The sequence below is a fragment of the Oncorhynchus masou genome, chromosome 28 (assembly GCF_036934945.1).
Source record: "Oncorhynchus masou masou isolate Uvic2021 chromosome 28, UVic_Omas_1.1, whole genome shotgun sequence".
NCBI lineage: Eukaryota > Metazoa > Chordata > Actinopteri > Salmoniformes > Salmonidae > Oncorhynchus > Oncorhynchus masou.
In genome coordinates this window covers 70,668,274-70,682,807 of record NC_088239.1, presented here as the reverse complement: position 1 = coordinate 70,682,807, position 14,534 = coordinate 70,668,274, and the positions used below count along the sequence as shown (strand labels likewise).

Below are 14,534 nucleotides of genomic sequence, written 5' to 3'. Positions count from 1 at the left end.
GTGTAATGAGTATTAAAACTGGCCAGATTTTTAAAATTGTATTAGTAATTTATAGGTAACTCGTCAATTTAGTACAGTTTATAGTGTGCAACGGGACAGTTCCTGAACCCTCGCACCAGGTTTCATTCCGGAATTTGTTTGAGGACACTCCAGTCACGTACTTCCTCTAAAATTCTGGCTTCGGGGAAAATAAACACCAAAGACCCAAGCCTTAAGTCAAAACGACAAAAGAAAAACACATTTGAAACAACCAATTAAATCAAATAAGTATTGTACCAGAACACGTAACATTCAAGACACAAAATGGTAAGATATTCACGTATAACATTTGATGGGAAAATGTGTTAGCATGCAAAGTTAGCTAGCTGCCTAGCTAACATGTGGCAGACGCCTGACGACAGTGTCTCAAATGTGTTTTGTTGGTCGAACTGCTCTAGATATAAAACCACGGCTTGTTTCAGATACATATTTGCAAATCCGATGCACAATAGTTAATACCATTTGAAATGACAATGAAACATACTATAGGATTAGGCCCGCTGGACTGAATTGTTTTGATCTTGCCTTACCTCAAGTAGCTAACGCTAATCAATCAGCAATTAGCTAACCAAGTTACTTTAATGGTCATCATTCCAAACATATTTTGAGGATGCTTGAGCCAAGTAAGCCGATCTTTATATATTCAGAAATAATTCATTATTTGTGATGTTTGTTTACTTAACACACATTCAGACAGCCCTAACCCTTTTAAAAAGAAGTCGAATTGTGATCCTTCTTTGCCTTTTACCCCAGCCCCAGAACGAACACATTGAGTTACATCGCAAGCGCCATGGCCAGCGCCTGGACCATCAGGAGAGGAAGAGGAAGAAGGAGAGCCGTGAGGCCCATGAGCGCTCACATAAAGCCAGGAAGATGATTGGTCTGAAGGCAAAACTCTACCACAAACAGAGGCACTCTGAGAAGATCCAGATGAAGAAGACGTGAGTATATAGTTTTACACTACCATGCTGCAGCACCCTTTGAAAAATCAGAATAACATTTTTTGAAAGTAGTGCACTGGGCCTTTACTAGTCCTGTATTAATGGACCAATATAGCTGTCTTTAGCGTGGGCAAACAAATGTCTCCTTTGATTTGCCATTGCTGCTGTTTGTTGACAGCTATGTACCACAACCTGTCTCACCACAGCCTCAAAATGCACGAACAGAGGAAGACCAAGCAGAAGAACGACGACAAGACGCCTGAGGGAGCAGTACCAGCCTACTTGCTGGACAGAGAGGGACAGTCACGCGCCAAGATCCTCTCCAACATGATCAAACAGAAGAGGAAGGAGAAGGCTGTGAGTATTCGATGCCTTTCTTTTTCTTGTTTGTGTTTTCATCATGTCTCACCAAAGACAGTGTATGTCTGGACAGATTATCTTGTATAAAAGGGAACAATACCTAGCTGACATTGTTTCAAATGTCAACATAAAACTGTATGGATTGGTTTCCAGCAATCCCATATTAAGCCTAGTCCTTAACTTAAATGCACTTTCAATGAAAGTGTGCAAAGCCCAAGCCAGTTTAGTTGAAAACAGGTTCTTAAAGGTGTCCTGAAATGCTCTCTGATCGGATATTCTGTTTCTCCCTGTAGGGTAAATGGGAGGTGCCCCTGCCCAAGGTTCGGGCCCAGGGGGAGACGGAGGTGCTCAAAGTAATCCGTACAGGCAAGAGGCAGAAGAAGGCCTGGAAGAGGATGGTGACCAAAGTGTGCTTTGTAGGTGACAACTTCACCCGCAAGCCTCCCAAATATGAACGCTTCATCAGACCCATGGTAAGGAGGATGGCGCCATTACTCACTAGCATACTGTGTGTGTGTGTGTGTGTATAATATATATTTATTGTGTGTGTGTGTATATATTAGAGGTCGACCAATTATTATTTTAACGCCGATACCCATTATTGGAGGACCACAAAAAGCCGATAACGATTAATCAGACGTTTTTACATTTTATTTTTAAATACATACATATTTGTAATAATGACAATTACAACAATACTGAATGAACAATGAACACTTATTTTAACTTAATATAATACATCAAATCAATTTAGTCTCAAATAAATAATGAAACATGTTCAATTTGGTTTAAATAATGACAAACAGTGTTGGAGAAGAAAGTAAAAGTGCAATATGTGCTAACGTTTAAGTTCCTTGCTCAGAACATGAGAACATATGAAAGCTGGTGGTTCCTTTTAACATGAATCTTCAATATTCCCAGGTAAGAAGTTTTAGGTTGTAGTTATTATAGGACTATTTCTCTCTATACCATTTGTATTTCATATACCTTTGACTATTGGATGTTCTAATAGGTACTTTAGTATTGCCAGCCTAATCCCGGGAGTTGATAGGCTTGAAGTCATAAACAGTGCAATGCTTGAAGCACAGCGAAGAGCTACTGGCAAAACGCACAAAAGTGCTGTTTGAATGAATGCTTGCGAGCCTGCTGCTGCTTTCCACTGCTCAGTCAGACATCAAATCATAGACTTAATTATAATATAATAACACACAGAAATACGAGCCTTAGGTCATTAATATGTTCAAATCCAGAACACAATTTCCCTAGTTAAAATAAATTCATGTTAGCAGGCAATTAACTAAATATGCCGGTTTAAAAAATATACATGTGTATTGATTTTAAGAAAGGAGTTGGTGTTTATGGTTAGGTACAAATTGGTGCAACAACAGTGCTTTTTTTTGCGAATGCGCTTGTTAAATCACCCGTTTGGTGAAGTAAGCTGTGATTCAATGATAAATTAACAGGCACCGATTATATGCAACGCAGGACATGCTAGATAAACTAGTAATATCATCAACCGTGTGTAGTTAACTAGTTTTTTATAAGATTAATGCTAGCTAGCACCTTACCTTGGCTCCTTGCTGCACTCACATAACAGGTAGTCAGCCTGTTACGCAGTCTCCTTGTGGAGTGCAATGTAATCGGCCCTAATTAATCGTCCATTCCGATTAAAATGGGTCGACCTCTAGTGTGTGTGTGTGAATATATATATATATATGAGGTCGACCGATTTAATCGGAATGGCCGATTAATTAGGGCCGATTTCAAGTTTTCATAACAATCGGAAATCGTTATTTTTGGGCGCCGAATTGCTGATTCTTTTAAAAGTATTTATTTTTTGCACCTTTTATTTAATCTTTATTTAACTAGGCAAGTCAGTTAACCTCTTACACTTATGGTGGCGCTATTTCATTTTTGGAAGAAAAACGTTCCCGTTTTAAACAAGATATTTTGTCACAAAAAGATGCTCGACTATGCATATAATTGCTACTGTTCAAAAGAAAACACTCTGACGTGTCCAGAAATACAAATATCTTCTCTGTGCGTGCCCTTTAACGTGAGCTTCAGGCAAAACCATGACTTGGCATCCAGGAAATGACAAGGATTTTTGAGGCTCTGTCTTTCATGATCTCCTTATATGGCTGTGAACGCAAGAGGAATGAGTCTGCCCTTTCTGTCGTTTCCCCAAGGTGTCTGCAGCATTGTGACGTATTTGTAGGCAGATCGTTGGAAGATTGACCATAAGAGACCACATTTACCACGTGTCCGCCCGGTGTCCTGCGCCGAAATTGGTGCGCAAAAGTCACCTGCCAGTATTTTTCCATGGGGCACAGAGAGAGAAGCAAGCTTCCACGAACTGCATGTCAATGAAGAGATATGTGAAAAAACACCTTGAGGATTGATTCCAAACAACGTTTGCCATGTTTCGGTCGATATTATGTAGTTAATCCGGAAAAAGTTTCACATTGTAGGTGACTGCATTTTCGGTTCGTTTCGGTAGCCAGGCGCAATGTAGAAAACGGAACGATTTCTCCTACACACAGACGCTTTCAGGAAACACTGCGCATTTGGTATGTGGCTGGGAGTCTCCTCATTGAAAACATCAGAAGCTCTTCAAAGGTAAATGATTTTATTTATTTGGTTATCTGGCTTATGTGAAAATGTTGCGTGCTACATGCTACACAAAATGCTATGCTAGCTTTGCATACTCTTACACAAATTAGTCAATTTCTATGGTTCAAAAGCATATTTTGAAAATCTGAGATGACAGTGTTGTTAAGAAAAGGCTAAGCTTGAGAGCAAACGCATTATTTTAATTTTATTTGCGATTTTCAGAAATCGTTAACGTTGCGTTATGCTAATGAGCCTGAGGCTTAGTCACAATCCCGGATCCGGGATGGGGAGTTTCAAGAGGTTTTAAGAACACATTCTTATTTTCAATGACGGCCTAGGAATGAGGCAGAACGACAGATTTTTAACCCTGTCAGCTCGGGGGATCCAATCTTGCAGTTAACTAGTCCAATGCTCTAACACCTGATTACATTGCACTCCACGAGGAGCCTGCCCGTTACGCAAATGCAGTAAGCTAAGGTAAGTTTGTGGCGAAATCTGCACGGAGCCTTCACCGTGCACTGCCACTTTAAGAGCGCATGAGCAGTAAGGAAGGAGGAAATAAAGAGCTCATTCAGCTCTTTGGGGAGGGGCTCTTGGGTGGCGCGACAGTTTGATTGTGTGTGCTGTGCTGCAGAAGTTTTGTTTGTTTTCAGCGTTTGTAGTTTATAAAGTATTTAACTCTATCATCGGTGTGATTGCTTTAGATCGTGGTTGTTTTTGGGACCGCGCCCGTTATGGATCGCATGGATTAGTAGCAACATTGTTGTGAAGCTTTAACATACAAACCAACAAACCATGGGACAGTCAGACAGTACACCGGCAGGCCTGACGACCACAGCTAAGATTTTTCTTTTTCTCTCTCTTTCTCTTCCCTCTCGTTCCAGTGCTTTACCCTGCAACAGACTCTCTATTTTTCAAATGCACTTCCCATTGAAGTTCATTAGAGCTGGACTATTATTGCCCTGCCAGAAGTATTTTGATGAACATTTTAGTTAAAAGGGAGGTTGCTTGCAAGTTGTGAACTGTATTGAGGTGAGGTGTACTAATGACATGTGGCCGAGAAGACTGTGGACATTTTTAAGGCCTTTGTTGTGTCGATGAACACCCCCCACATTCATACCCTCTGCACCCATCCACTAGAAAATATTACAGATTATTGCAAATCCTCTGTTGATGACTGGGTTCGTTCTTGTATGAAGTTGCTGTTGAATTGCTCTGCCATTATTAGTATTATTGTATGAGGTATTCTTGTTGGGGTTACCCCTGTGCTGTGATGTGGGTTTTATATGGTGTTTATTCTCTTTTCTCTCCACTGGCTATCTGGTAAACAGGCTACACTCTAGGCAGTCTCTTCTGCTGATGTGTGTGGGTCTGGTAGTGATACTCTCTCTATTCTACTCTTTTCCTTTCGGCATGGTTAATACCTGCCTGGCGCCCGAACAAAATCTTTCTTTACCCCTCTCTAATAAATACCGCTACAAGTTGCTAGCTAGCATTAAACTTATCTTATAAAAAACAATCAATCAATGACTGTCATTGCTCCAATGTGTGCTTAATCATAAACATCAATGCCTTTCTTAAAATCAATACATAGAAGTATATATTTTTAAACCTGCATATTTAGCTAAAAGAATCCAGGTTAGCAGGCAATATTAACCAGGTGAAATTGTGTCATTTCTCTTGCATTCATTGCACGCAGAGTCAGGGTATATGCAACAGTTTGGGCCGCCTTGCTCTTTGCCAACTAATTTTATGTAATTATGACATAACATTGAAGGTTGTGCAATGTAACAGGAATATTTAGACTCATGGATGCCACCCGTTAGATAAAATACGGAACGGAATAGTCGTTTTGTTTTCGAGGTGATAGTTTCCGGATTAGTCAAAGGTATATGGTTTAGAGAGAAAGAGTCGACGCGTTATAATTCCTGTAATAACTTGCGGCTGAACTTGAAAGGGGTTCCTTCGTTATTTTACCGTTCATGTCTTCCATAGAGAATGCCTTGATCTACTTCAAATAAGGTCTGTGTTGCGTGCAGGCTTAAATTGCCTCGGCGTTTTGATACCTGTGTAAATCTCAGTAGGATAAGGTAACGTTTGTCAACATATTCCATAAATCCACTCTACAAAAAAATTATCTTCGCTTATATTTAGCCAATATTGATCAGAGTTACCTTGTCCTATGGATATCTACACAGTTATAAAATTGGCACGGTGGTGCAAGCCTACACGAAACACAGACCTTATTTTAAGTGAATCTAAAAAATATCCTATAGAATAAATGAAGGAACTGCTTTTCAGATTTTGCTAGAAGGTGTCATGGGAATTATGACTCGCACTTTGGTCGTCAATTCTTACCATGCCCATTATTAAAATAGGATTTCCTGCATATAGAAATTACAGTTTTTGTTTAACATTCATCACAGGTAACTTAACCTGTTACATCTATGGGGGCGCTATTTCATTTTTGGATAAAAAGACGTGACTTTTTTAAGCGCAATATTTTGTCACAAAAAGATGCTTGACTATGCATATAATTGATAGCTTTGGAAAGAAAACACTCTGACGTTTCCAGAACTGCAAAGATATTGTCTGTGAGTGCCCCAGAACAGATGCTACAGGCAAAACCAAGATGAAACTTCAACCCGGAAATGAGTAGGATTTTTGAGGCTCTGTTTTTCATTGTCTCCTTATATGGCTGTGAATGCGCAAGGAATGAGCCTGCCCGATCTATCGTTTCCCCAAGGTGTCTGCAGCATTGTGACATATTTGTAGGCATATCATTGGAAGATTGACCATAAGAGACTACATTTGCCAGGTGTCCGCCAGGTGTCCTCCGTCGAAATTGGTGCGTCATCTTCAACTGCACGTCTTTTTCCAAGCGATTCACCGGAGAAAGGAGACTACCACGAACGATATATCAATGAAGAGATATGTGAAAAACACATTGAGGATTGATTCTAAACAGCGTTTGCCGTGTTTCAGTCAATATTATGGAGTTAATTTGGAAAACAGTTCGCCGTTTTGATGACTGAATTGTCTTTTTTTTTTTTTTTGGTACCCAAACGTGATGTACAAAACGGAGCGATTTCTCCTACACAAAGATTCTTTCAGGAAAAACTGAACATTTGCTATGTAACTGAGAGTCTCCTCATTGAAAACATCCGAAGCTCTTCAAAGGTAAATTATTTTATTTATTTGGTTATCTGGTTTTTGTGAAAATGTTGCGTGCTAAATGCTACTCAAAATGCTAAGCTAGCTTTGCATACTCTTACACAAATTAGTGAATTGCTATGGTTCAAAAGCATATTTTGAAAATCTGAGAAGACAGTGTTGTTAAGAAAAGGCTAAGCTTGAGAGCAGGCGCATTATTTTCATTTTATTTGCGAATTTCAGAAATCGTTAACGTTGCGTTATGCTAATGAGCCTGAGGCTTTATTCACGATCCCGGATCCGGGATGGGGAGTATCACAAAAGTCTAAGCTTGAGAGCAAATATATTTATTTCATTTCATTTGCGATTTTCATGAATAGTTAACGTTGCGTTATGCTAATGAGCTTGAGGCTAGAAATAGAATCCCGGATCCGGGATTGCGCGACGCAAGAAGTTAAGCTCTATTTTTATTCAAACAGTTGAGTATTGGTCTCCTAAGCAGTCTCTTCTGTATCATTGTCACTTCAGAGCTGTGTGTGTGTGTATTTATGTATTATACACTGCTCAGAAAAATAAAGGGAACACTAAAATAAAGCACCGCCAGCATTCAAAGGTGACCAAAACATCAGCCAGGAAGCATAGGAACTGAGAAGTGGTCTGTGGTCACCACCTTCAGAACCACTCCTTTATTGGGGGTGTCTTGCTAATTGCCTATAATTTCCACCTCTTGTCTATTCCATTTGCACAACAGCATGTGAAATTTATTTTCAATCAGTGTTGCTTCCTAAGTGGACAGTTTGATTTCACAGAAGTGTGATTGACTTGGGAGTTACATTGTGTTGTTTAAGTGTTCCCTTTATTTTTTTGAGCAGTGTATTAAGTTAAAATAAGTGTTCATTCGAGTATTGTTGCAATTGTCATTATTACAAAAATGTGTGTGTGTTTATGATATATATACTTTTATTTTTAAATAAATCGGCCGATTAATCGGAATCGTGTTTTTTGTCCTCCAATAATCAGTATCGGTGTTAAAATCATAATCGGTCGACCTCATATTATACACACACACACACACACACGTGTGTATATATACATACATACAGTTGAAGTCAGACGTTTACATACACCTTAGCCAAAGATATTTAATCTCAGTTTTTCACAATTGCTGACATTTAATCCTAGTAAAAAATTCCCTGTCTTATGTCAGTTAGGCTCACCACTTTCTTTTGAGAATGTGAAATGTCAGAATAATAGTAGTGATTTATTTCAGCTTTTATTTCTTTCATCACATTCCCAGTGGGTCAGAAGTTTACATGCACTCAATTAGTATTTGGTAGCAGTGCCTATAATTATTTACGTTTTGGGTAGCCTTCCACAAGCTTCCCACAATAAGTTGGGTGAATTTTGGCCCATTCCTCCTGACGGAGCTGGTGTAATTGAGTCAGGTTCGTAGGCCTCCTTGATCGCACAGGCTTTTTCAGTTCTGCCCACACATTTTCTATAGGATTGAGGTAAGGGCTTTGTGATGACCACCCCAATACCTTGACTTTGTTTTTAAGACATTTTGCTGCAAATTTGGAAGTATGCTTGGGGTCATTGTCCATTTGGAAGACCCATTTGCGACCAAGCTTTGACTTCCTGACTGATGTCTTGAGACGTTGCTTTAATATATCCACATCATTTTCCTACCTCATGATGCCATCTATTTTGTGAAGTGCACCAGTCCCTCCTGCAGTGACCAAAAAGTCGCATTTGTGTCCTCATTACCAGTAAAACGTAATCAAAACATTTCTTTGCTGTTTCGTTGTTAAGTCGTTTCATTCTCAACCAGGATTTCATCATCCATGTCAAGCAGTGAAGTTTCAGTTCTGTCTGTCCGTGGCTTCTATTCCTCGGTGCGCTCTGTCACTGTATCCGTTTCCATCTTGTCCAGCTGTGTATGTAAATTTCACGTAAACCCTGTTTCTTGTCTGCATCGAAGTAACGGTCCTTGTACCTAGCATCGAGCATGGGGGCGACACAGTAAAGAGGCTCAGAGAGAATGCCACCGACTTGTTTGTTCACAGCCTGGAGTACTTTTGTAAGTTAACCCCTCGGTCTGTGTCGACAGTTTTGTTGAGCGGGCGTTTCAATGCCATGACCGAGGATATCACGTCTGCTGCAGATGCAGTTGATGAGCTCGTTTCTTGAGTCAGTTGTTCGAATGGAGCAATGAGTGTGTTCATGTTGCAAACATGTTCTCAAAGGCCATTGAAATAGCAGCAGCGGTATGAGAACCAGCACATTTTTGAGCATGCAATACGGCTTTCTTCAGTACGAAATCCTTATCGACCCACTGTGCTGTCAGACTCTGCATGCTCATGGGGCTGACATCGTTGGTCCAAATGTCAGTTGTGAAGCTAATACCAGTGGCACCCATAGCAAGTAGCTCATGGATGTGTTTCAACAATACTGTAACTCCGGTAGGGCAACCTCTGAAAAATAGCACCTACTTGGTAGTGTGTATCGGTGCTCGACGAGTCGGGGAAAGCCAACATCATCCACAACAGAGAAAGGTTGATTGTCACGGGCAATGAATTTCATTATCTTGGAGTTTAATGGATTTTGCCTTTTGAGTTGTCTCGCTGAAATGTTCTTACTCTTTCAAATGACTGCTGGACTTGAACTTGTTTAGTTGTTGTAAGTGTGGGCTTAGTATTTTTCTGCTTTTGTTCTGTGTTACGCTCCCGGACCCGGGATGGTTAGTATCACGAGGTTAATCCCACCAAAGTGTCCGATTTCAAATAGGCTTTACAGCGAAAGCACCATAAACGATTGTTAGGTCAGAGCCAAGCCACAGAAAAACAGCAATTTTCCAGCCAAAGAGAGGAGTCACAAAAAGCACAAAGAGAAAATTAATCACTAGCCTTTGATCTTCATCAGATGACACTCATAGGACTTCATGTTACACAATACATGTCTTTTTTTTGTTCGATGGTGCATATTTAGATTTTTTTTTAAATCAGCATACATTGGCGCATTATGTTCACTAGTTCCAAAAACATCCGGCGATATTGCAGAGAGCCACATCATTTTACAGAAATACTCATTATAAATGTTGATGAAAATACAGTTGTAAGACATGGAAATATAGATACACTTCTCCTTAATGCAACCGCTGTATCAGATTCCAAAAAAGCTTAACGGGAAAAATCAAACCAATAATCTGAGTACAGTTTTCAGACAACAAAGCAGCCAAAAAGATATCCACCATATTGGGTAGTCAACATTAGTCATAAATAGCATTATAAATATTCACTTACCTTTGATTTTCATCAGAATGCACTCCCTGGAATCGCAGTTCCACAATAAATGTTTGTTTTGATTGATAATGTCCATTTTTGTCTAAAGAGCTACTTTTGGTAAACAAATCCAAATCCAGCATCACTGCTGGCAGACCTCGGACTCATTACTCTCTCACTACTGTGAAGGTCTCACGAGCCCCTCCTTTATAGTAGAATCCTCAAACAAGTTTCTAAAGACGGTTGACATCTAGTGGAAGCCTTTGGAAGTGCAACAACTAATATCCCACTGTGTATTCAATAAGGGCTGGGTTGAAAATTGACCAACCTCGGATTTCTTCCCAGGTTTTTGCCTGCCGTATGAGTTCTGTCATACTCGGACCGTTTTAGAAACTTCAGAGTGTTTTCTATTCAATACTATTAATAATATGCATATATTAGCAACTGGGACTGAGGAGCAGGTAGTTTACTCTGGACACCTTTCACCCCAAGCTACTCAATACTGCCCCTGCAGCCATAAGAAGTTAATGCTTATTGCACGTTTTATAAAACCGACTAAACGGCCTGTATCGCAATCTTTATTTGACTAAAATGCTGCAGTAATGCGTGTGAAACTGAGCATTCATTTTCCACAATGAAAATAGGTACATCCGATTTTAGTAGTGGTTGCTCTGCTCAAGATTTGAGTTGAAACATCAACAGGGTATGATTCGAAATGTTAATTTATCCACTTACAGTAAAATGTCTCCATGTGTTTGTGTCCATATGACCGATTTCTGTTGGACCAAACCTCAAATGCAAGTAGCAAGTTAACTCTTGCCAAAATCTGTACAAATTAAGCCCAATGCATTTCTATGGGCTTATTTTTAACCTAAGCTTGTCACCTGCCTTCCCGCCTTTGGGACATCGACTCCCATTGTTAGGACGGAGACATGAGCATCTCGTCATTATATACAGATCTCTGGTGTGAATGGAAAGGTGCACAGACAGAGCGAATGAGACAAGATCAAAAGGACGTGAGAACAAGTGGATTAAAATACAAAACTAAATTATGCGATACATGCATTTTGGAATATCACGCAAGAAGATAATTAATTTGAATATATCCCCCAGCCCTAATGTGTATGTTCTCTAATATACAGTATTTGGCATGTTGATGCCTTTCTCAGTTAGTTGCAGTGTTTGAAACTTTGACGTGTTAACACCATCACTGTGTGAGCGACTACATTTGTAAAATGTATCAGTCTAGAGCAACTTAGTTACAACCAGTGCATTCAACTAAATGATGTAAAATAACTTAAATTGACTTAACCTCTAGCGTCGAGCAATCCCGTATCCGGGAGCGTAATCATAGCCTCAAGCTCATTAGCATAACGCAACGTTAACTATTCATGAAAATCGCAAATTAAATGAAATAGATATTGGCTCACAAGCTTAGCCTTTTGTTAACAACACTGTAATCTCAGATTTTCAAAATATGCTTTTCAACCATAGCTACAAAAGCATTTGTGTAAGAGTATTGATAGCTAGCATAGCATTAAGCCTAGCATTCAGCAGGCAACATTTTCACAAAAACAAGAAAAGCATTCAAATAAAATCATTTACCTTTGAAGAACTTCGGATGTTTTCAATGAGGAGACTCTCAGTTAGATAGCAAATGTTCAGTTTTTCCAAAAATATTATTTGTGTAGGAGAAATCGCTCCGTTTTGTTCATCACGTTTGGCTATGAGAAAAAAACAAATTCAGTCATTACAACGCCAAACCTTTTTCCAAATTAACTCCATAATATCGACTGAAACATGGCCAACGTTGTTTAGAATCAATCCTCAAGGTGTTTTTCACATATCTATTCGATGATAAATCATTTGTGGCAGTTGCCTTTCTCCTCTGAACCTAATGGAAAAGTGGACGCAGCTGGAGATTGCGCAATAATTTCGACAGAGGACCCCAAGCGGACACCTGGTAAATGTAGTCTCTTATGGTCAATCTTCCAATGATATGCCTACAAATACGTCACAATGCTGCAGACACCTTGGGGAAACGACAGAACGTGTAGGCTCATTCCTGGCGCATTCACAGCCATATAAGGAGACATTGGAACACAGCGCATTCAAAATCTGGGGCATTTCCTGTATGAAATTTCATCTTGGTTTTGCCTGTAGCATTAGTTCTGGGGCACTCACAGACAATATCTTTGCAGTTTTAGAAACGTCAGTGTTTTCTTTCCAAAGCTGTCAATTATATGCATAGTCGAGCATCTTTTCGTGACAAAATATCTTGTTTAAAACGGGAGCGTTTTTTTATCCAAAAATTAAAAGAGCGCCCCCCCTATATCGAAGAAGTTAAACCTTCTTGCTCTTTGGAGACCATTGGCAAACTTTCTCCAGTGGGCTCAGTGTTGAACAGGTTTTTACACTTCTTTCAATGATGTTAAGAGGCAAAAAACCCTGAAATAAAATGTCCTACCCGCCTCTGCCCTTTCCTCTCTTCAGGGTCTACGCTTCAAAAAGGCCCATGTGACCCACCCAGAGCTGAAGGCCACATTCTGTCTTCCCATCCTGGGTGTGAAGAAGAACCCCTCGTCACCCCTCTACACCACCCTGGGGGTCATCACCAAGGGAACCGTGGTAGAGGTCAACGTTAGCGAGCTGGGCCTGGTAACGCAGGGGGGAAAGGTCATCTGGGGTGAGTCAGCTCCTGTCCTCTCACATAGATATTTATCTGGATCATTATGGGCCGGTTTCCCGGACACCAATTTAAGCCTAGTTCTGGACTAAAAAGAGATTTTCCATTACACATGCTTAGTCCACGACTAAGCTTAGACTGTCTGGGAACCCGGCCTTATGTTATTTATTTAACCAGAGGGCTGCAGAATGGTGGGGGTTGGTGTAGTCCCGCATTGCTACAGGAGGATGTATACTTTTATTAAACGGTGCAGAAATGTCTGATAAGACGGGTGTGGCCAAAGTAAAGAATAGTGAGTGATGGCAATATATTTGATTGATCTCACTCCTGACAACACTAATATAAAACTGCATACAATCTCAGTGTAATTCAATTTCTGAAATGTAGGGATTAAAATGTTTCTTCTTCCCCAGGTAAATACGCCCAGGTGACAAATAACCCAGAGAACGACGGCTGCATTAATGCTGTACTGCTGGTGTAAAATGAAGAACTCTATGGGACGTTTTCCCAGACACAGATTAAGCCTAGTACTGGACGAAAGCATTTATGGAGACTCTCCATTGACCTTGTTTAATAGTCCAGGAATAGGCTTAATCTGTGTCCAGGAACCCGCTCCTCTATACAGACTGCCTGTAACGTACAGCCAGAGTTGGGGCTGGCATAGAATAACCGACATCTGTGGTTAAACTGTATGATGGAGAAAACATCAGATGGCATATTTTGCAACAAGGTGTCTTGTAACTAAATTCTGGACTGTGACTAAAAGTGTTTGTCAAATAGTTGTCATTTGTTTTTCTTGGTTGCATATTGCCTCAACAAGATTCATATGTGACTGCGCTCTGAGAAGGGGGGGTCCTTCAAAACTGATTAAGCGCAATGCTTGTGAAAAAGGATGGTGGGAGAAAGCCAGCCTATACAAGTCCCCTGCACTCCTCAGAAAAGTCTGACAGCAGGCAAGCCCGTTGATGTCCGGATACCTGAAGGTCATCCAAAGTCCCCACAGAAGAGTAGGTGGTAGATGTTCCCTTTTTCTTTGCCGTCGGCAACTACAGACCGATTTATCAGACCTACAAAATCACCTTTCATCATAAATTACTACTCATTGTGATTCGTAGATCGTTCACTCCGCAGCTGCTAACTGCAACGCTGTGTATTGGTCCAGCTTGCTGCTGATGGTCTTGCAGCCCTTTACGGAGAAGAGCTTCTCTGTTTTGGGGAAGTAAATCATTTCTCTGGCCGACTGGTTAGCCACTTCCTGGTTGGGCTTCAGGCCCTTGGCAGCCATCTCAACCATGCCACACATCAGAACGTGTTTGTACTCCAGAGGCATGAAGGGGACAAAGAAATTCACCAGGCTCATCAGACTAGTGTGCCAGAACCCACCTTTACAGAGAAAGGTGGAATGAGATGGGTTAGGGAAAAGAAACAAGGATGGACTTTTTTAATTTGAGGTCTACAAAG

At 40.4% G+C, this 14,534-nt stretch overlaps 1 protein-coding gene across 1 annotated transcript; it reads left to right on the top strand.

Moving 5' to 3' along the window:
* Positions 1–137: 137 nt before the first annotated feature.
* LOC135518176 (ribosome biogenesis protein NSA2 homolog) lies at positions 138–13,850 on the top strand. Its single transcript, XM_064943129.1, has 6 exons — positions 138–306; positions 793–980; positions 1,187–1,337; positions 1,634–1,813; positions 12,881–13,073; positions 13,487–13,850. Exons 1-6 carry the CDS (start codon positions 304–306, stop codon positions 13,552–13,554), a joined length of 783 nt encoding a protein of 260 aa, XP_064799201.1. The 5' UTR covers positions 138–303; the 3' UTR covers positions 13,555–13,850.
* The last annotated feature ends 684 nt before the right edge of the window (positions 13,851–14,534 follow it).

Coding starts and splice junctions, on each gene's coding strand:
- LOC135518176 (XM_064943129.1), top strand. Junction 1,338..1,633: donor AGAAGAGGAAGGAGAAGGCT/GTGAGTATTCGA, acceptor TTCTCCCTGTAG/GGTAAATGGGAGGTGCCCCT. Junction 1,814..12,880: donor AACGCTTCATCAGACCCATG/GTAAGGAGGATG, acceptor TCCTCTCTTCAG/GGTCTACGCTTCAAAAAGGC.